Source organism: Rattus norvegicus, chromosome 18 (assembly GCF_021556685.1).
Source record: "Rattus norvegicus strain SHRSP/BbbUtx chromosome 18, alternate assembly SHRSP_T2T, whole genome shotgun sequence".
Taxonomy (NCBI): Eukaryota; Metazoa; Chordata; class Mammalia; order Rodentia; family Muridae; genus Rattus; species Rattus norvegicus.
Window position 1 is genome coordinate 26,425,169 of NC_141551.1, and position 27,560 is coordinate 26,452,728.

Here is a 27,560-nt window from a genome sequence, read left to right on the forward strand (position 1 = left end):
TTTCTGGAAGCTTTGCAGACCTGGTGGCTAGAAAGCTTCTTTCTCTGGGCACGTGATGTGAGACTTTAGTGCTGGGGAGGCAGAGGCAAATCAAGGTCTATGAATTCCAGGCCAGCCAAGATGACATAGTGAAACCCTGTATCTAATACAACGAAATTTTTTACAGGAGTGTTGGCCATGAGGGCACACACCTTTAATCCCAGCACTCGAAAGACCAAGGCAGGTGGATCTCTGTTAGTTTCAATGCCAGTGTGGTCTACATAGTGAGTTCCAGGCTAACCAAGGCTACATAGAAAGACCCTATCTCTAAAAACAAGGAGGGGGTGGGGAGGAGAGGAGAGGGAGGGAGAGAGGGGAGAAAAATTTTTCTCACTAATTTTCACTCCAACCTGTGTAATGGCTCCCCAGGAGCTACCACCTCTGCAGGCCCTTTGCAGATGATGGGAGTTGGTACCCCTCAAGTGCAAAAAGAAGAGCAGAGCAAGAATTCCTGCTTATGGGGAAACTGCCTTTTACACTTGGCTTCTTTTCCATTAAGATCGAAAGTTGCAATTCAATCAGGAGAAAATTGCCCTCAGGACCGTTGAACAGACATCTTAGCTCAAATCAGGCACTGAATACATGTGTCAAAAGGACCTCACACTCTCGTTCCTTGCCAGCCAAGTCTCAGGGGGCAGCCCAATTGATTTGGGAGCATTCAGTCAGACCTAATGCTCATTGCACACATCTTCTGTGTATTGTAGCTGCCAGGCCGGCTGTCTGATTCCAAGTTCAAAGTCCCTGCCTGTTCCAATGGGCAAGATGAATCCTCCATGCGATAAATAGAATACTAGGGGATAAAAGACTCAGGAACAAAAGACACAGCTGATGTCCTCCCGTTGCAGGATGACCTGGCTGAGGAGACCAAATGCCCAAAAAATTCCCTCGGGATTTAAGAGATGGAGAGAGAACAAAGGCAAACACCTGGCAAGTGTGGGTGCTTAGCATAGACCAGTTCAGTACATTGTAACAACTTCACCAGCGTTCCAGTTTGCTTTCTGTTACTGGGATAAAACACCAGACAAAGCCACTTTGGGGAAGGGATGGATTTATCTGGCATCTACCTCTCTCTCACAGCCCTTCTCCATCGTTGAAGGAAGTCAGAACTGAAGCAAAACAATCAGGAAACCAGAGGAAAGCTGCTTACTGGCTGCTCTCAGGCTCAGACTCCTTTCTTAGATAAAACAGGACCTCCTCCTGACGCCCCACAGTGGGCAGGACCCTCCCACACCAATCATTAGTCAAGAAGATGACCCCACAGACTTGCCTACCAGCCAGTTTGATGATCAGGGGCCATGGGTATATCATTGTCTTCAAAACTAATGTCTCTCCTATGCTGGGCATGGTCGCACATCTGTAATCACAGCACTGAGGAGGCAGGGGCAGATGGATCTCGGGTCAGCCTGGTCTACCTAGTTAGTTCCAGGCTAGTCAGGTCTATATATCAAAACCTTGCTTGTCTCAACAACTGGCTTCTTTCAGAGATTACTGGGACAAACTCTCTGTGTGTAGGATTGGTGAGTGGTTATCAGTATTGTTATATCATAGTCATCTTTTTTTTTAAAGATTTATTTATTTATTATATATAAGTACACTGTAGCTGTCTTCAGACACACCAGAAGAGGGCATCAGATCCCATTACAGATGGTTGTGAGCTACCATGTGGTTGCTGGGATTTGAACTCAGGACCTCTGGAAGAGCAGTCAGTGCTCTTAACCGATGAGCCATCTCTCCAGCCCTATCATAGTCATCTTTGATGAGACATTTTATCTAAGTGAGGTTTGTGATTAGAAAGATCTGGATTCAAATCATGGCTCTTATAGCAATCATGAAAATGACCTCACTTTAATATTTCAAACAGAGATAGCTTAATACAGGGAAATTAACACTGTGGGTGCTTTGGGAATGGAGAAGCTGGCATATACTGGCAGATTTTATAAGCAGGGTCAGAGAATAGCAGGGCTAGGGTCAATCTGTCCTCTTCTGTCCCCTTTGTTCTCTGTGTCAGCCTATTTAATTTCACTGTGACCACAGTATTTCACTGTGACCACAGCATCTGACAGAAACAACATAAAGGGAGGAAAGATTTATTTCTGCTTAGAGGGTTTCGGTCTCTCCTGAGGGGAGGGCATGGTAGAGTAGTTCAGTTAGCAACAGCAGTAGCATCACTGAGGTTCAGGAAGCAAAGCAGAGGGAGGATGAGGACGCAGTCCAGCAGGACGGAGGTCCCATTCCCAGTGGCCCACTTTCACCTGCTAGGTTCCTCCTCCTACAGGGTCCTGAGCCTCCTGAAATAGGCCACCAGCTGGGGAACTAGCATTCAAAACATTAGCCTGGGGGCCAGAGAGATGTCTCGGTGGTTAAGAGCTTGTGTTGCTCCTGGAGAGGACTTGGTTTTATTCCTAGCCCTACATGGTGGCTCGAAACCATCCAAACTCTAGTTCCAGGAGATCCAACAGTCATGCACACAGTGCACATACACACATGCAGACGATAAGTCATACTCATAAACATAAAATAAGTTATCAAGAAAGGAAGGAAGGGAAATGTGGACCTGTGAGAGACAAATCCAAACCATAAACTTATCGCCTTATACTAACCACCCTCCCACCCTCAATTCCCTCCACCCGGACCCCAAGCTCAGCCAGAATGGGAGGGAGCTTGGGAAATGTGGGGTGAGACAGGATTAGGGGATAGGGTGGACTCCTGTAACAAAGTAACCTGAAGAGAGCTGCAGATGTGAGGGAAAACTAGTGTCGGGTTCCAGCTCCATAAATGTCTTTAATTCAATGGGCAGATGCACAGAAAGTGTTAGCACAATTCCTGGTAGCTAACATGAAGGTGGCTATAGTTCATCTATTTCTAGCTGGGAAAACCAAGATTCCAAGATTCAAATAGATTAACAGATCTGTTCCAGCAACGAGGCTGGGCATCTGGAAGATCAGGGCAATCTTGAGAAAGTCAATTCCTTTCTTTCAGCCTTAATTCTCCTTCCTAGTCTTTGGATTGCTAAGGAAATTCACTCTTTCTGCAAATATTTACTGAGCACCCGTTGCATTCCGGGCCCTTTGCAGATAAACAAGACAGACAGACACACAATTCTCACTCTGCTGTGGTTAACAGTCTGGGTGGAGGGGGGAGGTGCGTAGAAAGGCATGCAATTAAACTCAGGTGACCATATAGTGGCATAGGTAAATGCTGCAAAGAACCAAGTGCTGTGAGGGAGGATGAGGTGGTCTGATCTAGTCTAGGGAAGTCAGGGCCTTGTAACTTGCAGAGGATCCTAGCAGAGCCAGCGGGGCGAGCAGCTCAGGAATTGCTGGAACCAGAAAAGCTAAGGCTGGCAGGGACTACGCCTCACAAGCTCTCTGAAAGACCGGGTCTTCGCACCAGGGCCCTGCAGGGCAGGTCCATATCGCAGGTCCCAGGCCCAGGTTCCCCGCCCTGGGCCGCTGCTGATCCTGCGCGCACTAATGCGTATCGAATTTTCGTTGAGTTGGCCCGCGCCGAGTGTGCAGCGGTGCTGCTGCCAGAGCTTCCTAATTCCCTTTGCATCGATCCCGCCGTTAATGACATAACCTTTTCCTCTAATTAACTGACGACTGCATTAGCGGCCAGCAGCTCGCAGCCCGCCGCCCCCTCCCCCCTCTTCCTTACTCTCCCCACCCTCACTCCCCCACCTCTCCCGCGCGCCCGAGCTGCGCTACAGGCTGAGGGACCCAGAGCAGTTGCTGCACTAACTGGAGGCAGGTCGGCGCCCAGAAGGGACAGAGGCAGGAGGATTGGGCCAACTTTCCAACAGCTCAATCACCGTTATTCGTGTTGTTGTTGTTGTTGTTGTTGTTGTTGTTGTTGTTGTTGTGTTCCAACACCGCACAGAGCACTTAACATACTTTCGCCTCTGATTCCTTATAATGACTCAAGAGACACATAGTGGAAATTGGGGCTGGTAGGAGGAGGGAAAACACAGGAACCACAGATGTGGAGTAAGCCACTGGGAAGGCGGGGCTTCTAGCCCTGTTCACCTTAGACTTCCGAGTCAGTGTTGTAACGCTAGGGTGCTTGGGAGAGTAGCAGGCAGATAGCTGAGCGCTCAGTAACAGGAATGCTGAAACTCCAATTCGTGTTTATTCTCTCTTGCTTTACCTTTCCAGGACGTCCATTTCACAGACCTGGCCAAGCTTTCGCTTTGTTCTTAATTATTTAATTACATTTTATTTCTTTTGTGTTCAGAGGGGGTCGCCCGTGTGTCACAGCATGTGTGGAGGCCAGAAGACAACTTGCCGGAGTTGGTTCTCTCCTCCCACCATGCAGGTCCCCAGAATTGAACTCGGGCTCTCAGTTTAGCAGCAAGTGCCTTTATGTGCTGAGCCATCTCGCTGGCCTTTGCTTTACATTTTTATCTTTTTTTTTTTTTTTGCCCCGGAGCTGGGGACCGAACCCAGGGCCTTGCGATTGCTAGGCAAGCGCTCTACCACTGAGCTAAATCCCCAGCCCCACATTTTTATCTTTTATTCGTTTTATATGACTGTGTGGAGAGTGGAGGATAACTTGGGGGAGCCAGTTCTCTTCTTCCCCACGTGGCTTTCCCAGAACAGGGTCATGAGGCTTAGGAGCAGGTGCCTTTGCCTGGGGCACCCTCAGGTTGGCCCTGGTTTTGATTTTGAATCAAGATCCCCCTGTCCAGGAGGCCTGCAACTTGTGATCCTCCTGCCTCAGCCACTGGAGGGCTGGGATTATAGACATATGCCAACGAATCCAGAAAGTGGTTATGTTTTGGAATTCCTTAGGTGGCAGAGAAAACAGAGAAAGTTGTCTTGCCAAACATAAAAACAGAGTTCCAGATTTTATATACTCTGCAATTGCTATCTCTCTGTTTATCTCTGTCTGTCTCTGTCTCTCTGTCTCACTTTGCCTTTGCCTTTCTGTCTGTCTCTGTCTCTGACTTTCCCGGTGTGTGTGTGTGTGTGTGTGTGTGTGTGTGTGTGTGTTTTGTGTGTGTGTGTTGTGTGTATATGTGGTGTGTGTGTGTGTGGTGTGTGTATGTGTGGTGTGTGTATGTGTGGTGTGTGTATGTGTGTGTGTGGTGTGTGTGTGTGGTGTGTATATGTGGTGTGTGTATGTGTGTGTATGTTGTGTGTGTGGTGTGTGTCTGTGTTCTGCGTATATGTGGTGTGTGTGTGGTGTGTGTCTGTGTTCTGCGTATATGTGGTGTGTGTGTGTGTTGTGTGTCTGTGTTCTGCGTATATGTGGTGTGTGTGTGTGTGTGTCATTATTTTCTGAGAGACTCTCAAGGAGCCTGAACTGGCCTTGAACTTCTGATCTCCCTGCATCAACCTCCCACGTTTTGCAATTTCAGTCCTAAAATGTAATGTTCTAAAAATTTCTACTGGGACGGGAGAGATGGCTCAACAGTTCAGGGCACCAGTTGCTCTTGCGGAAGACCTAGGTTTGGTTCTCAGCACCCATGTAGTAGCTTACGTTCATCCTTTACTCTAGTTCCAGAGAATCTGATGCTGCTTCTGACCTCCTCAGCCACCAGGCACTATACATGCATGTGGTACACACACACACACACACACACACACACACACACACACACACAGGCAAAACACTCATCCACATGATTTGAAATAAATAAATATAAAAGAATCTGTCTTAAAAATAAAAGGTGAGGGGTTGGGGATTTAGCTCAGTGGCAGAGCGCTTGCCTAGCGAGTGTAAGGCCCTGGGTTTGGTCCCCAGCTCCGAAAAAAAGAAAAAGGAAAAAGAAAAAAATAAAATAAAAGGTGAAATACTGCTGGGCAGTGGTGGTGCACTCCTTTAATCCCAGCACTCAGAGGCAGAGGCAGGCAGATCTCTGTGAGTTCAAGGCCAGCCTGGTCTACAGAGTGAGTTTCAGGACAGCCTGGGCTATACAGAGAAACCCTGTCTCAAAAAAACAATCAAATAAAAAGAAGAACTAGCTTCCTAGTACATTTCCCGAGTGGAAGAGGCATGTGAAGGTGGAGAAACTGGCTTAAAGTGGTTTGAGGTATTGCTCTAGCAATGAGGAGACAGCAGGACTGGAACCCTCTCTGCTCATCTACCCCCTCTTTCTTTTCTAGGAACCTCTCCTGAAGGAGAAGCCTGGATTTGACATCTTTAACATCCAGCACTGAAGTGAACACTAGACTCGCCATATCGACAGGGAGTGTTTCCTCTTCTGACAGATCTACTACACGAAAGGGCCCATCCTTACTTAGATGGGGATGGAGGAGCCACAGGGTAAACCGTTAGCCCCAGTTCCCTCACCTGTGAGTAGTGCTACTGAGTCTCAAATCTAGATCAAGCCGGCTCTATTGTCCAGTGTCGGGGATCGCAGGCCCCTCGAGGCCAGCATGTCATTTCTGAGGAACTGAGTGTTTGATTTTGGAATTATTTCTAGATTTCCTCACAACAGACCTCCCCCTCTACCCCACAGTGGGAGCCAGCTCGAGTGAGATGGTTTCTTTCAAGGGTTACAAGGGGTCTTTGTGTTAAGAGGGCAGAGACAGAATCTGCCTAGGGCAAAGTTGGGAAACAGACAAGTCTCTTAGGACCAGGGGGTGATGTAGTGGTGAAATTACTCCCTTCATATCCTGACATGCTCGACGCTAAGGCCTCAGCCCTCGGCTTGCCTGCTGATGCCCTTCATGATGTCCTCACACCTCTGAGAGTCTTCAGAGCGCAGGTGCTTTCCCAGTAAGCAAAGAGCATGCATCCAGTACCCGCTACAGTGATTAGCGTTGCGACTCAGAGCTTGGGCTGACCTCAGGTACCTGCTCCTCCTTTCTGTAAGGATGGCAGGGGTTGGAGAAAGGGCTCAGCAGGAAGGATTGTAAACACAATGACCAAGTTTGAGCCCAGTACCAGGGTTAACAAATAAATGCCACCACAAATAAAATCAGTGACAGGCTCCTGAACCTGCCCAGCGCTCCCCACTGAGTCTGAAGACTAGAGTCCAATCCCCAGGACCCACAAGAAGGATCAGGAGTAACAACTCCTGAACATTGTCCTCTGGCCTCCTTCACACAAACATAAACACCCAAATTCATGTAAATAAAGACATGTAATATAATAATTTGTTAAAGCCCAGTGTAGGTGTTTGCTTCTGTAACCCAGCACTGTGATGGCGGAGAACGTAGGGTTGATTCGGTTTGCTGCCTACTTGCCTAGCTCCAGGCTGCAAGAGCTCCTATCTCAAAGGAAGAAGGTGGATACTGGCAAAACAACTGATACGCACTCTGGCCTCTTCAAGCAAAATAAAACAAAATAAAACAGAAAAACAAACAAAAACCTATACGAGATGGTGATGATTTAAAATGAAATAACGAGCCAGGCATGGGGGTGCACAACTTTAATACCAGACAGAGGCAGGGGGATCTCCAGATTAAAGGGCTGTCTGGTCTACAAAGCCAGTTCTAGGACGGCCAGGGCTACACAGAGAAACCCTGTCTTGAACAAAAGAAAAGGAAAATAAAATTGGATAATAGTGCCAATCCTAAATAAATATTCATTTATTGTATGTGTGTGTGTGTGTGTGTGTTTGCCTGCATGTATACATACATGAATGTATGTATGTACACCACAAGTATGAATGGTGTGTATGGGCCACAAGATTAGATGTTACATGGAGTTACAAGGCATTGGATCCCCTGTAACGAGAGTTATAGGTGGTTATGAGCCACCATGTGATTTCTAGAAACCGACCCAGGTCCTCTGCAAGAGCACCAAGTACTCAACCCCTGAGACATCTCTCTAACTCCAGATTTTAAGTTTTGCTACCATTATTTTTCAAAGAATGTAAAATTGATATTGAAATTTTCTTTCAAAATTGGTGGGTTTCTGAGGAAGACTCAGAAGGGACTAACTACAAGGCAGCTCCACTTTGAAGGCCTACGAAGGCAAAGTTCCTAGGGCTGTCCCACTGCCTGCCTTAACCAGCACACAGTAGGTGCTTAGCAGGAAACGCTCCAAAGTCAACAAAGCATGGGTAGCCCAGGGTCTGGGAAAAAGTGTCCATGACTTCAACTGAACAGAGATCCAGCCAGCCTGTGGCCTGTCTGCAGACACCCCTCTTTGGGGAGGGGGGTCTCCCTCATTGCTGGCACTGTTCTAGCCCAGACACAGGCTCATTTCATCCTTTCACCCCCACAGGCCAATGACCTCTGCTCTAGCATGTGAAAGGTGAAAGGTTACAGAGCTCCCCATGGCCAGGAATACCAAGCATGTCAGACCAGACTTCTGCATACCAGCTCTCCTGCCACCCCTCCCCCGGCCCTTCCACAAGGCCTAGCTTGTGTCTAGCAGCCCTTCCACACTCTGTGCCCTTCCTCAGGGACAGAAGGGACAGGAAGAGCTGCTCACAGAACCCCAGTCACAGCCAACCACTTGTCACTCTCCCCGCCAGCACGTCTGAACCTTTCTGGCCGCTGCATGTGTGCCTCTGACCCTTGGGCTGCCCTTTCTCATGTCCGAAAACAAATCCTGTTCGTTGTTTGAGCCTGGCCCTTCTAGAAACCTTCCCTGCACCCTGGAAAGAATTCCCTCTAACTGAGCCGGGGTCCAGATCCTATCTCTTCTTGTATGGGGTCTCAGCCCAACACTGGGCATCAGGGAGTCAGGGAGATTGAGCTTTGAGGCTAGATCAACCTTGTAACCTTGGGTAAGTTGCTTGGCTGCTCTGAGCCTCCTGGTAAAATTGAGAAAATAAAGTAGGATAATTATGAAAATTAAATGAGATAATGCTCATTGTGCCATTAGCATGGTGACTTGTGCACATTAAACTCACAATAAACATTAGCCACTAATCGTTGTTTCTGTTTTCTCCCATCCCCATCCACAGTATTCAGATAAGGCCTTGACCCATTCAATATCTGAAAACAGATTCTGTTTTGAAGGGAGAATTTTATGGGTACTAATCTCTTAGATTCCAGATGTGAGAAACCTTCTTCCAGAGAGAAGCAGCCAAGTTGTGAACATTGCAAAGAACCAGAGATCCCAGGGGAGGAATAGGGACTGAGCTGTAGGGCCGACCTGAGACCTTGTTTCAAAAACTTCAAGGGTACTTTTCTCTCTGACACACAGAAGCACCTTCTCTGAGTGGAAGTTTATGCCTTGCTCTCAGGAGATGAAAGAGAAATCTTCCCATTTCTGTTCTCAGTTGCCTTCAGCTCAGTGCAAAAATAACCTTACTGGCAGGTAGCACATTCACTCTGCCCTACTCTTCAATACCAGAAACCCACAAGCCTGCAGTGACTTCTGTCTCCTATACCTGGCAGTACCCCTGTCCAGGAAAACCAGTCCTGAGTGAACCCCACTTCTCTCAGGGATAGAAAGTCAGCATGAAGAAGGTGGTAAGCAGTTGAAAGAACCAGAGTTGGGGGTCAATCTAAGGGCAGCGGGAAAGTTCCACTGCAAACCTCCAAGCACAAAGACCCCTCCCTTCCAGGGAGTAGTTAGTTCCTGGAGCAACTGCAAACCAAACTGTCAAACAAAGCCACCTGTAACTCCCAACCGTCCTCCCCCTTGGAAAGTCCAGAACAGTCCACTGACCACAAGTCAGTTTAAAGATCACTTTGCCCCATCAATAATACTCTGCGTTTGAATTCTGTTCCAATTGTTTGCAAGGTATATAACTCCCTATCAGAGTCTGCTCAGGGTCGTTTTTCCTTGAAGGGGGAGGACTTGACATGTCAGAATTAAACTCCTCTTGCTTTTGTATTAATCCCTGCCTCTGTGAGTCTCATTTAAGAGGTCCTGGAAGAGGTTCAGTTCAGACCTCAGAGTCCCTGGCTCCTGACTCACCAGCACTGCTTCCCTAAAGCCTGTTTGAACTTCCTGGGGCTGTATATTGACTAGACGCCTTGTACAAAGTAATTTTAGTAATTCTGCTTACAGTCGAAAGACTATTGAAAAAGATACCGACTTTTTTTGATTTCATGACTTGTCCAGGGTCCCTTGGGATCTAAGCTACAGGTTCAGTGATCCATTTTCTGTCCAGATCTTGAAAAGATGTTCTAAGGCAGCTTCAGCTAGAATCTGGGCACATTAATAGAAGAGTCACCCACATTGCCTTACTACTGTTCCAGGGCATAGGACAGAATTCATGGTGGCCTACAGATGTCTTTCCCAGAGGCAATGATAACAATGGCTGTCATTTATTCAGTGCCCACCCTGTATGAGGCACTACGTTGTAATAATTTCCACCCTTCAAAGCTACTGGGGAGCTAGATCAATGATTGAAGTGCTCCACGCCCAAGCATAGGGATTCAGATTCCCAGCATCCACATTTAAAAAAAAAATAGAGGTAGGCTTGGCAGCATCTAGCCATGGGTGGAGCAGGAGGGTTCCTGAAGTTTACTGGCCAGTTTGATGAATCACTGATCTCTCTACAGTCAATAAGAAACCCTATCTCAGAAGTAAGACAGAAGCCAGGCATAGTAATACATACCTTTTACCATGGCACTCTTGAGGCAGAAGCAGATGGATCTCTGTAAGTTCAAGGCCAGCCAGAGCTACATAGGACAACCCTGTCTCAAAACAAAACAAAACCAGACAACAAACAAACACAGAAGTCTGCTGCCCCATGACTATCACTTGGCACTCAGCACTCAGACCTGCTACCAGGAACCCATCACATTGTGCCACACAGAAACTAGTCTAATGGCATTAACCATCCCAGCTAGCCATGATACCATTAAGAGCCTTGGCCCAGCCACTGTGCCTCCACCTGATCTGGACTCTGGGCTGTGGGCTGGGAGAGTGTCTGGTTGTTTACCAGGAATTTGGACCTTCTTCAGAGAAAAACACAGATGACCTATTAGTCTAATTCAAGCACTTAGCAAGGAATGACTGTACCATTCACACCCTCAGGCCCAGGCTAATGGAGCCAAGGCAAATGGAGAGGCCTTGACTGCTCAGAAATCTCCCTGGGAGGAGAGAAAGAAGGAAGGCGGATAGACCCTGAGCCCCCACTGGAGTTTGCAGGGAGGCAGCTTGGCTGAGCATTTCCTGGGCTGGGCGAGCTATGAGGATACAAGAATATGCAGAGAGAGACTTTGTCTATTCCCCCACCACTCAGGCATTGATGTGTGTGTGTGTGTGTGTGTGTGTGTGTGCGCGTGTGTGTTCTCGTTCACACACGAGCGCTTGTGTGTACAGGAACATTTACAACCACTCAGATTAGAAGATAACTTACCAGAGTTAGTTCTCAAATTCTACTACCCAGGAATCAATCTCAGGTCATCGGGTTTGGCGTGAGTCCTTTACTCTTTGAGCTATCTGCTCTTCAGAGAGCTGGGGTTTGGTTTCCCAAATAGTGGCTCACATCTGCTTACAACTCTAATTCCAGGAATCTGGCCTCTTCAACCTCAGTAGTACCAGGCAGGCATGTGGTGCACATGTAGACTATGCACTCAGACATATGAAATAAAATACTTTTTTTTTTTTTGTTTTGTTTTTTTCCGAGCTGGGGACCGAATCCAGGGCCTTGCGCTTCCTAGGCAAGCGCTCTACCACTGAGCTAAATCCCCAACCCCCAAAATACTTCTAAGTAGAGACAAACAGCAACAAAAACAACGGCTGGGATTTGCCTCAGTGCTAGAGTACTTACTTACCCAGCACAGAAGAGTCTCTAGGCTCAATCTTCAGCATTGCACACACACACACTCACACACACACACTCACACTCATATAAACACGCGTCCACACACATGCACACACACACTCACACACTCACACTCACGCATACACACACACGCACACTCACACTCACACACACACACGTGCGCGCGCACGTACACACACACACTCACACTCCTATATCAGAGATAAATGGGAAGTGCTCCTCCCGCTTGAATCTGATTCATTTCCACAGGAAGTTTTATAGGAGTTTAATCCTCATTGTGAGGTTTTCAGAAAGTGGAGGCCAGGCATGGTGATGCACACCTGTCCCAGGATTCAGAAGGCAGAGGCAGGAGGATCTCTGGAAGTTCAAAGTCAAAATCAACCTGGTCCATATAATGGATTCCAGGACAGCTAGGTCTGCATACTGAGACTCTGTGTCGCCCCCTGTCCCCCCAAAAGAAAGTGGAAACAATCCAACTTTGGTATTTAGAGGTGGGGCCTTTGAAAGGTGATTAGATGAATGATTGAATATTGGTGACAGGGGGAAGGTGTGTGTGTGTGTGTGTGTGTGTGTGTGTGTGTGTGTGTGTGTGTGAGAGAGAGAGAGAGAGAGAGAGAGAGAGAGAGAGGGCACTAGTGATCAACAAAACACCTGCAATCCTAGCACACAGGAGGCTGAAGCAGGAGGATTGTTAGGACTTCGTTGCCAGTCTGGGTTACATAGTGAGCTTCAAACCAGCCTGTGTCACAGTGTGAGGTTCTGTCTCAAATAAAATAAGACACAAACATACATAGTTCTGCACAACAATAACCCCAGCACTTGGGAGGCGGAGGCAGGAGGATCAGGAGTTCCAGGTCATCCTCAGGTATATTCTGAACTTAAGGCCTCCTGGGCTATGTGAGACCCTGTCTTAGATGTTTTTCTACTGCTGAGACGAGACTCCAGGGCTAAGGCAACTTTCAGAAGAAAGGGTTTATTGGAGGCTTGCTTACCATTTCAGAGAGTGAGTCTGCAACCATCTTGGCACGGAGCAGGGCAGCAGCAGGCAGGGGCGCTGGAGCACTAGCTGAGAGCTTACATCTGATCTCAAGTAGGAGGCAGAGATAACTGAAGGGAATGGTGTGAGCTACTGAAAGCTCAAAACCCAGCCCGCAGTGTCACACATCCTAATCCTTCTTGAACAGCTCCACCAATGGGGACTGAGCATTCAAATGTATGAGCCTACAGGACCATTCTCATTTAAACCACCACAGATCCCAGCTCAAAAGCAAACCAAAGGCATGGTAGTACATGCTTTTTTGGTCCTAGCACTCAGGAGGCAGAGGCAGGGGGACCTCTGAGTTCAAGGCCAACTTGGTCTAGAGATTGAGCTCTATGACAGTTGACAATGCAGAGAAACACTGTCAAAAACAACAGCAAAACAGAACAAAAATTATATAAATTTATGGGGGGCATTTCAGAGATTAAGTACATACAAACTAGTATGGCTTTTGTGTTTTTGGGGGGAGCCCTTCATACTTAAACCACAACCCAGTGGGGCTGAAAGGTTGGCCCATCAGTTAAGGGGACTTGTTGCTCTTGCAGAGGACCTGGGATTGGTATATATACACAAACATAAACTTTAAACTACAACAGAGGGTTTAAATGAATCAGTATAAGCTCAATAAATGCGGGTTATAATTTCTTTTTGCTGTATTTATCATACCACACCCTGTTGGTTTTTCCTTGTCTTCTCTGTGTCTCTACTCTTGTGTATGAGAAGTTCGAGACCTGCTAGCTCAGAACCTCTTCTATCCCGCGCAGTGTCTTACAGAGACAGGGCTGACTTGATGCCCTGTGAAAGAGTGAATGGAGGAAAGAGCAAACTCACAGCTCTATAAATATATCTTCAACTACTCTGCATGGGTAGATATTCCTTTCCTCCAGTAGGATTAAATTCCCTGAGAGCAAGGAACAGCCTCTGCTTCCTTCTGGACATATTACAATCTGGAACAGACCAGTAACGTGCGGGTCCAATAACTGTTGTGGTGGGTTAACACACATTCCCTCCTCCAGCTACAGCGACAGAGTCAAGGCGGGATCCCAGAATCACTTAGAACTGGGACAAACACCATCTTTTATTTTTACTATTCTTCCAGCTCTGACAAGAGAGGCGAGAGATTTGCCTGAAGTCACACAGCACTTAGCAGTAGGGTTACTGGGTCTCTTCCTCACCCGGTTAGTCCCCTTGTATCTGTAACATACCACTACTTCTGTAAAAACTTACCATTTAAGGAAATGGGTAAAGACCAAAGTCTTAAGTCAAAATGTTTAATCATGACCTGAGGGACTGGGGGACATGGAGACAGTGCTAGGAGTTAAGCAAGACTCAAAGGCTTTTAGCTCTTCTTGCCCAAGTGTTCAGGATGGCCTGGCAGACATGACAGGAGGTCTTCACCTTCCATTCAGAAGGACGTGGGGTTGGACCACCAGCCTTCCTCACAAAGGGACCATCTTTCTCAGCTGCCTCAGAACCCTCAGCCTGCCTTCCTGGAGAAGGCAACCAGGAATGAGTGAGTCATTAGCCCTGGGTGGTCCTGGGAAACAGGAAGAAGGGCTGGAGGTGGGAAGCTAATCACCACCACAATATACAGCCAAACTGGAGTACAAGGTCCTAGGGAGGAGCAGCCCAAGCAGGAGTAAGTAGGAGAGGTTTGAAAGCTGGCCGCTCAGGATTCTGAACGGTCACAGCCCTCGCTTCTTCCAAGACCTCATCTGGAGCAGACAGGATGTGCAGTGAGCCTGGTTGCATCTTCTTCCAGAGGCCAGCATTTTCTCTCCCATCACAGGCTGCAAGTCGGTCTGGGTGTGGTGGAGAGGACAAAGGACCCTGAGGGAGCCCAGTTACCAGAGGGTCTGCAGCAGAATCAAGGTAAGGATGAAGAAAGACAGAACGGGTAGCCTGAGCTGGGGCCTCAGAGCAGGGCTGCTGTTCTGTGGAAGAAGTGGAATAGTGTCAGCTCGGAGGACATCCGGTCAGCATGTCCCCTTCTCACGCCGTGACGTGAGATTTCCAGATCCCACGATATGACAACCCTCCTACCTTGTCTCTCCCTTTGCTTGGTTTGAATTCTCCAAGCAGAACAGCAAAAGCTTGAGGTGACAGAGGAAGCCCTACCTGCTGCTGCATCACAGAAAAAGTAGAGTCCGCCCAGTCCTGGGAGAAGAGTTGTCTGTGGAAACGCATTTTAGCCGCAATGGCCTCCACTAAGTAGAGGAGAAAAAGAAGATTGGAACAAGGTGTCAGGGCGCTTCTCAGACTCCCAAGGCAAGGAGGGGAACACCAAGGATCCCTGGGATACAGTGAGAGTGGATACTGACTCAATCTGCCTGCTACTTCAAGTTCTTGGGGCTTAGAGAAGTTGAGCAAGTAGCATGAGGTTACTCTGGGAGGCGGAGAAGTGGCAGAAGGGAGAAAGGTTCAGGCTGCAGGGATGGAGGGCTAGGCCCAGAAGAGGGATGCACAACTGAGGAGATGGAGGGGCCCATGGGGACGGCTTAGCTGGCTACTCCTCTCTCTGACAGTAGATGACCTGGTACAGGGAATGGGTGTAGGGGAGCATACGCACTGAGGCAGGGGTTCTGGGAGAAGGACTTTTCCAGCTGTTCACACTCGTCCTGCAGGTTGCCACTGCCTCGGCAGGTACAGCCTAAGGCAACAGTAGTGTTGACCTTGCTGATGAAGTTTGGGGTCATGGCAGTCCCTGTTGGGGGAAGGGAGGGGCTGTCAAGGGCTAGACAAAGTCCAACTCCAGCCGCCACCTCAGGACTGTACCATCCTGGGTTCTGTCTCAGCTGACTGGTCTATTGACTCTCTACACATTCCCCAGCCTCACCAATTAGCCCCAGGTATGCCCGCAGACATCTGGACTGCTCAGTTGCACAAGTCCCGAGGATGTCCATAGGGTGGCAGTGGGTCTGGAAGTCCATCAGGCGTGATCTGGAAGAAAGGAGGTTTCCAGGGTCCCCACCGAGGATCTGGACTTCACCAGTCCTTCAGCTGGCCACGCCTGTCTTCGTGCCAGCTCCTCCTCTTCCTTCAGCTACCCCCGCACAGTTCTGTTAGCGCTGCCGCCGCTCTACAGACCACCCCTATGTTTGTGAGTTCCTCATCTCTAGTTACATGATCTCAAACAGCCTTTTCCGAGTCTCCCTGACCATGAAACAGAGAACAGCAGGACCAGGCTGACTTTCAGGAAGAAGAGCATCAAGATTGCACATATGGCGTTCAGCACAGCACCTGGCCCACATTCAGTGTTTAGTGAATGCAAGATCCTGTGATCATTAACATTCATCCTATATTAGGTAGATAATATAAATCATCATTATATTAGGTAAACTGGTTTCTCTTCCGGTCGCTGTGAGAAAATAACCCAACAAAGCAATTGAGGGAAGAAGGGGTTTACTTTAGCTCACAATTCCAGGTTCTAATCCAGCCTAACCCATGGCAGCAGAAACTGTGACTCACAGAGGTTAGCTGTATTCACCATGCACAGGAGGGAGAGGTGAACTCAAGCTTGCTTGGACTTGGATCACTCTCATTTTATACAGCCCAGGACCCCAAGCCTAGGGAAGACTCACAATGGGGGGGGGGTCCTCCCATTACTGTAATTAAATATAATCCCCAGGGCTGGAGAGAAGCCTCAGCAGCTAAGAGCATTAGCTGCTTTGCTAGAGGACAGGGATTCTTAACACCACATGGTGGCTCACAACCATGTGTAACCCCAGTCCCAGAGGGTAAAATGCCCTTTCTGGCTCCAAACATATACACGGTACACATACATACATGCAGTCAGATGAAATACATATAAAATCAAAATAAGTAAATCCTTAAAGCAAGCAAGCAAGCAAACACAGCCACCTTATCATATCAGTTATCTTTAGGTGCTAAAATTATGAGTATGCCCTTCTGTATATATTTCTCCAGTTTAAATTACATTTTGTCTTGGGCTAAATTAATTGTTTACTTCTCTATTGCTCACGTTCAACTGGGAGCACCTTAAAGGCAGGGCTGGCGTTTTACTCGTTTTAAAATGTGTAAGATAGTAATGGCTGCTAGAACTGGGAGGGCAGAATGGGTAACCACTAAGCCACGATCCTGTCCCCTAAAGCCAACTTAGAAATCTGACTCCAGCCAGACACACAGAAGCAGACACATCTATGAGTTTGAGGCTAGACTGGTCTACATAGAAGTTCCAGGTCAGCAAGCCTGCATAGAAAGGTCCCATCTCAAAAAAAAAAAAAAAATTAAAGAAAAGAATAGGAAAAAGAAAGCAGATCTTCTACCTAAAAACCTGGAATTCACTGTTTCACTTCTTTCTTCTGTTTTGCTCATTTGTAAACTGAAGAGGATACAAAATAGTAAAAGCAACTGTCTTACAGGTTTCCTGTGAGGCACAGACAAGTGAATGCTAGGTATTTAAAACAGCATCAAGTCCTTAAGGAATGGCTGGAAATGTTAGTGTTGTTATTGAGAGCTCCCAGTACAGGCTTTAAAACAAAGATGTACTGACTTCGTGTATGGGTGTTTGCCTGCCTGTATGTATGTGCACCGCTTGTGTGCCCTGGGCCTGTGGAGGTCAGAATCTGGAGTTGGATGCCCTGGACCTGGAGTTACAGACGATTGGGAGCCATCATACGGGAAGTGAATTCAGCCTCTAGAGCCTCAGGTCTCTCTACATCTAGACATCTCCCCAGCACCTAACCTGGGACTTAAGTGAGGGCTGTCTGACTTTGAGACATCTCACCCTGTCTAGCGGGAAGTGATGCACAGATCTCAGTGACAGAATGCTGAGTGATGTGTTAGCATATGTATTTCTGCATTTTTATTACATATATCAATCGTGCATTGAGGCGGGCTCGCAATGACATTCCCATTACACCTCTAATTTTGTCTTCAGGCAATCTTGCTATGTTTTCAAGACGGTCCTAAATTTCCTCCTGCCTCGGGCTTCTAAAGTTCTATCCAGTTTTCTTCAAAAACTAGGATGACAAACCGACCCCGTGGGATTCTGGTCAGAGTTACATTGCTCAGAGGGCCAAGTGAGGAGGACGGACCATGAGCTCAGTGAATGCCGTGCTTGTTAAGAATTTGATTTTAGCGGTCAAGAGTGGTTCCCAGCAACCACATGGCTCATAACCATCTGTTAATGGGATCCAGTGCCCTCTTCTGTACTCACAAATATAAAATAAATAAATAAATCTTTAAAAAAAATAAAAGAACTTTATTCTGATTTATTTTCATTTTTTTTGAGCTCCCATTGGCCTCAAGTTCAGAATATATATGAGGACTTTTTAAATTCCCGATCTTTTCCCCTTGACTTTCAAACGGTGAGAGTTGAGATGCACACCGATATCCAGGCTGGGAGTTTTATTTCTTTTTAAATTTTTAGCATTGTTACTTGTTTTGGTGTTTGAGACAGGGTTTCTCTGTGTAGCCCTGACTGGCCTGGAACTCAGAGATCTGCCTGCTTCTGCCTCCCAAGTGCTGGGATTAAAGGCGTGTGCCACTGTGCCCAGCCTTCAGTTTTAATTTTTAGTTAATTTTTTGCCTTATTTACACAAATGGGGGCGTTTGGGGCGTCACCATGTGTATGTGTATGTGTATGTTAGCATTCCTTCTAGGCTCTACCTCACAGTTACCTGGCAACAGGTATGTCTGGCTTACCTTAAAGATTTATTTATTTATTTTATATATAGCATTCTGCCTGCATATGTGACTGCAGGCCAGAAGAGGGCACCAGATCCCATTACAGATGGTTGTGAGCCACTATGTGGTTGCTGGGAATTGAACTCATGACCTCTGGAAGAGCAGTCAGTGCTCTTTTTTTTTTTTTTTTTTTTTTTTTTTTTTTTGGTTCTTTTTTTTTGGAGCTGGGGACCGAACCCAGGGCCTTGCGCTTCCTAGGCAAGCGCTCTACCACTGAGCTAAATCCCCAACCCCAGTCAGTGCTCTTAAACGCTGAGCCATCTCTCCAGCCCCTGGCTTACCTTGAAAGGGGCTGTTTGGCCCTTGCACTCTTACTCTCTGCCCCGCTCTCCCTGACCCCTTTTCTCCCTCTCTCCCTTTCTCCTTACCCCCAGCCTCTCTTCTTCTCTCCTCTTCTTTCTCTCTCCCTCTCTCTATCTCTACTTCCTTTCCAACTCCCCTCCCCACACCCTAAATAAACTCTATTCTATACTATACTGTCCTGTGGCTGGTCTCTCAGGGGTAAGGAATGCCTCAGCGTGGGCCCGCAGAGGCACCCAGTCCCCCACACCATACCTGGCTCTATCAAGCATATCCTTGGCTCTTTTTCTTTTTCTTTCTTTCTTTTTTTATAAAACACAACAGTGGGGATGAGTACACAGATTTCTGGAGTTTGTCTCACATTCCCCCTTGTTGAGACAGAGTCTTGTTTCTGTAGCTGCCTACTTCTGGCTGTCCCCAAAGGTTTTGAGGATTCTCCTGTCTTTGCCTCCAGCCCTAGGACTACTGGGGTTACAGAAGCAAACCAGCGTCTCCTAGCAAAAGGCAGACACAGGCAGAGGTCTGAGTGTGAGGCTAGCCTGGGCTATGTTGTCTCACAAAAAGAAAAACAACAAAAAGAAAAAGAAAGGAAGAAAGAACACAGAGTTTCTGGAGCCATCGAGATAAGGTCACTATCACCAAGAACCCTGAAGACCTAGTTCTCTCCCTCTCTGTCCACAGCCTTCTCAGTGGAAGAAGTGAGTTGACCTTTGACCTCCACAGGTGCACTCTTACTCTCGGGGGCCCGGGCCTACCCCACCTCCTTCACCCCACTAAATGAATGAATAAGTGCAGAGGGCTTTGTTTTTGCCAGGGTCTCATGTTGTGGTCCTGGATGGTGTGGAACTCACGAGGTTGACCAAGCATTTAGAAGGTAGGGGAAGAGGATCAGAAGAGTTCAGGACTATGTGAGACCTCGTCTAAAAACAGAAAATATAGTGAAATAAAATAGTATCGTGGCCAAAAGGGGTGGGGCATCTTAATACCCCCCCCCCACACACACACACATACACACTCAGGAAACTGAGGGGAAAGCTTAGGCCACATAATATAGTGGACACCCTGTGCTGCAGGAAGGAAGGAGGGGGCAGGAGGGTGAGTTTCACAAAGTATCTTAGGAGAAACAGCTAATGGGCTCAGGGTTCCGTGGGGAATCAGATCCAGCCTTTGCAGAAGGACAGCCAGACCCAGATGCAGAGGTTTGCCGCATCCCTGCCCATCTCGCCCACCCTCACGGGGCACCTGCACAGAGGGTCCGCACGGCAGAAGCTCCGAAGATCTAGGCAGTTGGGGGCCACAGACGGGAGGGCGCAACTGGGGGCGATGGTGTTGCGCCGGCGCTCCCCACAGCCCGCATCTTCGGGTGCACAGGGACACAGCAGCAGGCCCTGAGCGTGGGACTCTGCCGCCTTCTCGAAGAAGGAGCGCAGCTGAGCTAGGCAGAGGTGGCGCTGGCAGCGGATCCCTGAGCACGCCTCCCCGTAGGCCTTTCGGAGGCGGTCGCACTTGTCGTTAAGAGTACACAGCATAGCAAATTTGAGGCAGAGGTCGGAGTCTGTGGGGAGAATAGCACCAGTCACCAAGCAGAGTCTCACTAGGAAACCGAGCAAGCCCCTGATGTGACAAGTTGTTGAGGTGGCAGAGAGGAAGGATTGTCCTGGATTAAGCCATTCCTACCTAACACGTCTCTCAGAAATTCTATCTGCTTCCCTGACTTCATCTTGTCTGGTAAAATCACCACCACCACCACCATCATCACCATCCACATACATCTAACACATCTGGCATGCAGGCAGCTGGCAGCTCAGAAAACCAAAACGGGTTCCGGGAGCCTATGCAGTGAGACCTGATGGTGGGAATCACAACTCAGAAGTTCTGCAATATTCCAGGGAACTTCCCAACTACTAAACACGCACATGACCAAATTCTACCTTCTAATCTGTTCAGGGTTTTATTTGATTGTTTCGTTTATTTGTTTTGGAGGGGAGTATTTTTTTTAAATTGTGTTTGTGTGTTAAACGTGTGAGTGTATGTGTAAGTGTGAGTGTGTGTTGGGCGTGTGTGAGTGTATGCACGTGATGCTTGCTATGAAGTGGTGTGGAGGCTGGAGTATATCTTGAGCGAGTTGGCTCTCTTCCTCTAGCATCTGGGTCCCAGGAGGTCAGGCTTGGCAGCAAGAGCCTCACCCTCCGAGCCATCTCATTTGTCTGCCATTTGTGCAGACAGGGACTCATGTAACCCAGACCGGCCTTGAACTTCTTTTTTTAATTTTTTCCTTTTCTTTTTTTTTTTCTTTCTTTTTTTTTTTTTTTTTTTTTTTTTTTTTTTGGTTCTTTTTTTCGGAGCTGGGGACTGAACCCAGGGTCTACTACTGAGCTAAATCCCCAGCCCCTATTTTTTCCTTTTCTTTTTTTCGGAGCTGAGGACCGAACCCAGGGCCTTGCGCTTGCTAGGCAAGCGCTCTACCCCTGAGCTAAATCCCCAACCCCCGTCTTTACGTGTTTTAAACATGTTTTGTACATGCTGTGCACACACCCCTGAGCTACAGCCCCATGCTTCTGATGATAGTTCAATTAACAGACTATTCCAACAATCAACCAACCCAGAATATTCCAGTAGCTGTGGTTTTAACAGGCTATTTACCGATTCTTCCTAACAGTTCACCATGTATAAATATATGGGGTTTCCTTCAAAATACCAATTCTAATATACATAATTGACAATACTCTTAAGCGGCGTCTGGTGATGCTGGTATGTCATTTTCACCCAGGCACAGGAATGTACTCAGATAATTCCAGCCTTTGGATGAAGAAGACTATGGAACAAGACTTCCAGGTCAATCTGGACTATATATCCAGACCCTGTCACAAAAAGTCAGAAAAAATCTTAAAATCTAGTGCCTGTATGTATTTTGTTTTTAGATCGGCAGCTCAGGCTGGTCCAGGATTCACACTGTAGCTGAGGATGACCCTAAACTCCTGACCAGCTTGCCTCTACTTCTCAAGAACTCGGACTCTCATGTTCTCAAGAACGTGGACCACCACACCCAGCTGGGCACTATGCATTCTCTCTCAATTGGTTCACAGCCTTATTGTCCTAGGGAAAATGCATCTCCCCCCTTGCTGGACTGATGGCTCCCACCCTGAGTGACCCCTGTGGGGAATGAAGCACTTGCTTCTTTTATTCTGCCCAACACTTCACCCACCCCATTAGAATGGTTGATAAGAAGCAATTTCATAGTCCTTAGGGACTTTTGAAAAACAACTTTACTGGCCACCTCCAATGTGGTAAATATTCCATTTCAGTGTGTTTTCACCATTACTGCTCCCACACACCCTTTCTGAAGACCAGGGCCTAAGAGGCTCTGGAGGTTTCTCCTAGCGATGGTTGCTTTTTGATGACTCCTGTGAAAGTGGACCACACACCAGAGCTCAGACGTCCATCCTAATGCAGCAGACCAGAAACTTCCCTTAAAGCCCCCTCAGTCTGTGTTCTGCCAAGGACCAGCCTTGGCTTGGAGAGAGGCTTCTGAGAGAAGGATGTCTGGGAACATTGAGAACAAAGGACTCAAAATGGAATTGTGAGTCCAAGCTGGCAGACTAGGTTCTGCCTGAGACAGCTTTCCAACGTGCTTTCTCTCTGATCTGCTTTCTCTGGATATCTCTAGACAGCTCTCTCTTTCTCTCTCTCTCTCTCTCTCTCTCTCTCTCTCTCTCTCTGACCCCCCAACCCCACCCCTCTCCTGCTCAGGACAGTTCTGAGCAGTTCTCTCTTGCTATTCTAAACATTTCTCTGGACAGCTCATCTCTTGCAGATCATAACCCAGTCCTTTATTTTACATATCGATCCAGACACTGACTCCAGGTTCCCTTTGGATTATCCTGTGGATCAGCAAACCATGGCCCAGCCCTTTGATTCTCAGTAGACAGCAAGCACATTTAAACACTGCACAGAAATTACCATCTCAACCAAGCCTTGGCCTAACCTTGCTCTGTCTCCGACTAACCCTGCACTCAGGAATCTGCCTGCCCTTGTAAGCAAAAACAAAAACCTTAGCTGGATGGGATCTCCTGAGATCCCGAAATCTCTTTTTCTCCTTAGTATCTTTCTGACAAGTTGGTCCACAGGGGAGATCTCCAGAAAAGGCAGAACACAGAGAGAGTAATCTAGAAAGCTGTCTCCATCAGAGCATAGTCCATCAGCTTGGACCCACCATTTGACTTAGGGCCCTTTGTTTTCACTGCTCCCAGATCCCCCTTGTCTCAGAAGCCCCTCTCCAAGCTGAGGCTCAAACAGTGACAGGGAGAGGGTAGGTAACTATATCGGGCAAGTTTAGTTTGGAATGGATTTCACTTAGGGTGCTGTAACACCCCTCTGCCATGTAACATAGAGTTGGGCAAAGGAACGAAGACTTGGTAAATAAACACAAAATTAAAAAAGCAGAGAAATAGATGTTAAGGTTTTAAAACAAGCAGTTACTAAGAAAAATGTCAAGCTGCACTCAAGGCTTTTGCAAGATTTCTCTGAGTTTATACAGAAGGTTAATCCATTGTTCCCTGCAGAAGAGCCAAGGATCCCTGACACATAGTGAAAGGTTGGTAAAGACCTTCACAAGTGGATACAAACCCACAGCCTGAAGAAATGCCCACATGCTCTCTCCTAGGGCAGCTCAGGTGAGCGAGCCTCAGGGACGGAGGTGGTTGGTGATCTGCCTCACCCCAGCCCTGCCTCGGTGGAATCGGCTTGCTCCGATTGATCGCCACCAGCCCCCTTGATGCTGGAGGCTTCACAAGCTTATCTTCCTATTTCTGAAAGTGGAACCGAATGGGAAGAGCCCTCCCCACCACCCCCCTTCCCGACAGTGCTTTAGGTTCAGAGGATTTGGTCTCCATCATAACAAGAAGTGGCCTCCTCTCTTGATAAGCGCTACCGGACACCACAGGACTGGCGGCAGGCAGCAGTGGCTTGCCTCTCAGGACAATTTTTGTTGTGGAAAATGAAGTATGAGGAGGAGGTCAGAAAAGAATTGTTCTTCAGGAGAAGAAAATGGGGACATGACATATCAGGTACTGACTGGAACCGGGGCATTTTTGGACCCTAAGGCACAATTAAGAATAGTAAAAGAAAATTTGGTTATCTCAACCCTTGCTATTACTGCCTGGAGGAAGGTACCCTCTTCTGGGTCACAAACCTTGGCAGAGAAGAGTCTTATGCTGATTTTGTGGCTCGTCTCCTAATGAGGAGGTAGCAAGTGTACTGTTGAGACAATTAGCTTGCAGGAACTCCAGTGAAACCTGCAGAGACCTGCTTGGGCCTACAGGGTGTTCTGGAAATATTACAGGTTTCGTCCGCTTCTGTGCTGACTTTATACCCTTGCTGGTGTGAAGTCTTGCAATGGTGACAGCTTTCCAGGGGCGTCCCATTTCAAAGGGGACCTAAAAGTAAAGCCCCAAGCTCTGGCCTTTGTTTCAACCGTGGACAGCCTGGGCGCATCAGCCACTAATAACCTCACAGGCAAAGCAGAAAAGAACCAGTGCAGAGCGCTATGGGCCGAGCAGGTGCTGCCCCTACAGTTATGGCCAGAAACGTTACCATTGGCAGAGAGAATGTACATCTAAATTTCACAAAAATAACATGCCACTTCCCATTAAAGGGAATTGTCCTCAGAGGGGAAACTTTCAGAGGGTCCAGTCTCAGGCCCCAAATAATGGGTCCAGCATGAATCCTTTTGCTCCAGTCGACCAAGGATGTCAGTTGACTCCCTATGTCGGGCTACCCCAGTGAGCGCAGGATTCGACCTCAGTTCTACGGCCTCAGTCATATTAACTCACGATTCTCCACCAGTGACCATGCCAACATGGGGCACTTGGTCCATCGCCCACAGGCACAGTAAAGCTAATTTTAGGCAGAAGCACAATCTCCCTACAAGGGATACATGTAATTCCAAGAGTCGTTGATTCTGAGTACACAAGAGAAATAAAAATCATGTTCCAGTTGCCCGCAAAAAATACTACAGATTCATGCAGGATGGAGGGATGTTCAAATGTTGTTGCCAGTATGTGAGAGGGGTCAGTCACACAAACTCAGGTTCAAGGAATCTAGTGTTTTCGGTGGGAGAGGTAAAGAAAACCAGACCTTTTAAGGTGACAACAATAAATGGACAAGTTGTCCAGGCCCTTTTGGATACCAGAGCAATGTCTCTTGCGTAGTTGGCAAAGACTGGCCTGCAGTTTGGCCCCATTACATCTTCTCCCTCCACACTCAATGGTGTGGACAAACCTCCAGTGCTGCCCAAAGCCCATTTTGCTTTGGGAGGAGCAAGAAAATAGAGGAACTATCCAGCCCTATGTGCTACCTACCCTCCCTGCCCTTCACACTGTGGGGTCAGTCAAACCCGAGCTATCCTGCTGAGTCCTTCAGATCCTGTAGTGTAGCAGATGCTAAGATGGGCTTTGATCCTCACAGAGGCCCTGGCAAAAGGCAACAGCACACTCATGCCCATTGAGCCACAACAAAGAAAATCTAGGGAAGGAGCTAAGTGTCCCCGACCCCTCCTCGGAGAGGAGAGCCACCGGGTGAGTCTGACTCTTCCCTCCCTGCTCTACTTCCCAGGGCTTGCAGAGGGTGGCACAACCTGCCACTCCCTGAGCTGTGAGACATGCAGCCAAAGGACACACGGGGAAAACAGGACCTGCTCAGCACAGCCGTGCCAGCAGCTGGAGAAGTAGCCAGAGCAAGCCAGGGCAGAGCCGGCCCCTTCCCCACCCTGAGGACACAGGTGACATCTGTGTGGCAAGGACAGGCAAGGCAGAGAACAGAGGGGGAGCAATGTCAACTTGGAACAACACCTCTCATCCAAAACTTAAAAAGTGGCACTTTTGGGGCTGGGGATTTAGCTCAGTGGTAGAGCGCTTACCTAGGAAGCGCAAGGCCCTGGGTTCGATCCCCAGCTCCGAAAAAAAGAACCAAAAAAAAAAAAAAAAAAAAAAGTGGCACTTTTTTTTTTGTCTAAAATTTGTTGAAATGCTTGTTTTTCCCTGGTAACAGAAACACCTGAAACAATGTTTGTGCCTTTTAACCCAAAACTGCTTAAAATTTTTTCAATTGGTTTAAAATTTCTTTTGAGCTTCAGAAAATCATATTGGACATGGAGGGGAAAAAAAAAACATGGTAACGGAAAGGGATTTATCTTTTTTAGACTTAAATTTTTTTTTAAATAAACTTCAAGGACTCCACTCAAATCTACCTCCCTCCCACAGGCCAAATTGACTACATTAATAACCATTACTTAATCCGTTACTAATAAAATAACAGTATCTACTTAAGCCAGTTTCTTTTTCACAGACAAGTTGTTTCTGCTTATCCCAGATACATAATTAACATGGTCGCTTCTTCCTCAGCTAGGTCCTCTTCCTTCAGCAGGTGAGATAAATATCCCAGCTTCCCTCTGCTTTCCTTAATGCAGGTGACTTTCCCCTTAAAGGATTCCTTCCAGGGCCAAGATTCCCTTAACACCCTAGCCTCTTTTCTAGACCTATAATGACAGACCACGGATACACTGCCAATCGCGCTGTTACAGGCTTCACATGCACATTGGCACCCCCCTCTCCACCACGCAGTGACTATGCCACAGGTCTCTCGCTCTGAGGAAAGGAGGCTACGATCAGTCATCAAGAGCAATACGGACAGACGGACGGACGGAGATCTCCAACTGTCCTGATGGAAAGTCTCAATCGCCTGCAGCTCGCTGGCCAGGAGAGACCCACACTGCATGCATAAAGAGACAGCCAGAGCTTGGTATACTCTGGGCTGGGTCTCACCCATGATGCTATATTTTCTCAGGGGAGATTGCTCTTCTCAGCTAGATTTGTTTATAGAGGCTTTGCATAGGGATCCCTTGGCTCTCAAGAGATCTAAAAGATTTGTTGCAGCCTTGATATTGGGGACCACAGCCTTAATAGGTTTACTTTATTCACTACATCATCGGTTAGAGAGTCACATTGCACATCATTTAGATCAGTTATGTAAAACTGAGTCAATAGCATCCATGATCCAGGAGACGACTGACAGGGGACTGACTCCAGGGTAGGCTTAATGCTGTACAGGAAGCAGTCCTATTTGTGGGAAGTCAAATTCAAAACATTAAGGTCAGGCTCTCAGTGCAGTGCCATTCACTGTTCTGCTCACTGGGTCTATGTAACCCCCTTGGAGTATAACACCTCTGAGATGCCTGGTTTAGTTCAGTCTCACTTAAAGGGGCTTTGGAACAATTCTAATTGAGCTTTGATATGGATTCCCTACATCACAGGATCATGGGTATTAATAGCTCTAGATTGGGTTCACCTCCAAAGAGGGGGAGATGTTGGGTCTGACATGGCCTTGGTGGGGGTAGAATGACAGGGTTTCTGCCCCTGGGACAGGGCCAGCAGGCGTGGGCCTCCATGATGGTTTCTGTAGGAAGAAGGCTTGTTTGTATAATAATATACATATTTTTACATTTCTTCTTTAAGGAATGTCCTCTTTTTTTTTTTTTTTTTTTTTTTGAGCTGAGGACCGAACCCAGGGCCTTGTGCTTTCTAGGCAAGCGCTCTACCACTGAGCTAAATCCCCAGCCCCTAGGAATGTCCTCCTTGTTAATAACTCCATGATGGTCAGAAACAGCAGGAGTCTGGGAGGCGAAGATGCGGCTAATGTCTCAGCAAAATGGTAACCACTGGTACCATCTAGACAGCCCTTAAACTCTAAAAACACAAGCTCAAGAGTATAGAATTTCTCAACTATGCAAAAATAAGGGTACAATGTGAACTATGAGGAGCTTCACGA

The 27,560-nt window shown here is 47.5% G+C and overlaps 1 protein-coding gene across 2 annotated transcripts in view; it reads right to left on the minus strand.

Annotated features, from left to right (window-relative positions):
* Positions 1-13,777: 13,777 nt before the first annotated feature.
* The window catches only part of Gfra3 (GDNF family receptor alpha 3), a 28,597-nt gene continuing 14,814 nt past the window's right edge, over positions 13,778-27,560 (minus strand). Inside the window, exons 4-8 of one of the 2 annotated variants that reach the window (NM_053398.1) lie at positions 19,980-20,292; positions 15,565-15,668; positions 15,298-15,432; positions 14,847-14,935; positions 13,778-14,662 (exon numbers count right to left, since the gene is read on the minus strand). In NM_053398.1, coding sequence (NP_445850.1) covers positions 14,573-14,662; positions 14,847-14,935; positions 15,298-15,432; positions 15,565-15,668; positions 19,980-20,292 — 731 coding nt within the window. In that variant the 3' untranslated portion in view covers positions 13,778-14,572. Of the gene's footprint in view, positions 14,663-14,846; positions 14,936-15,297; positions 15,433-15,564; positions 15,669-16,113; positions 17,861-18,528; positions 20,293-27,560 lie in introns of those variants that run through there. The other variant, XR_015642466.1, reaches the window with a different exon arrangement.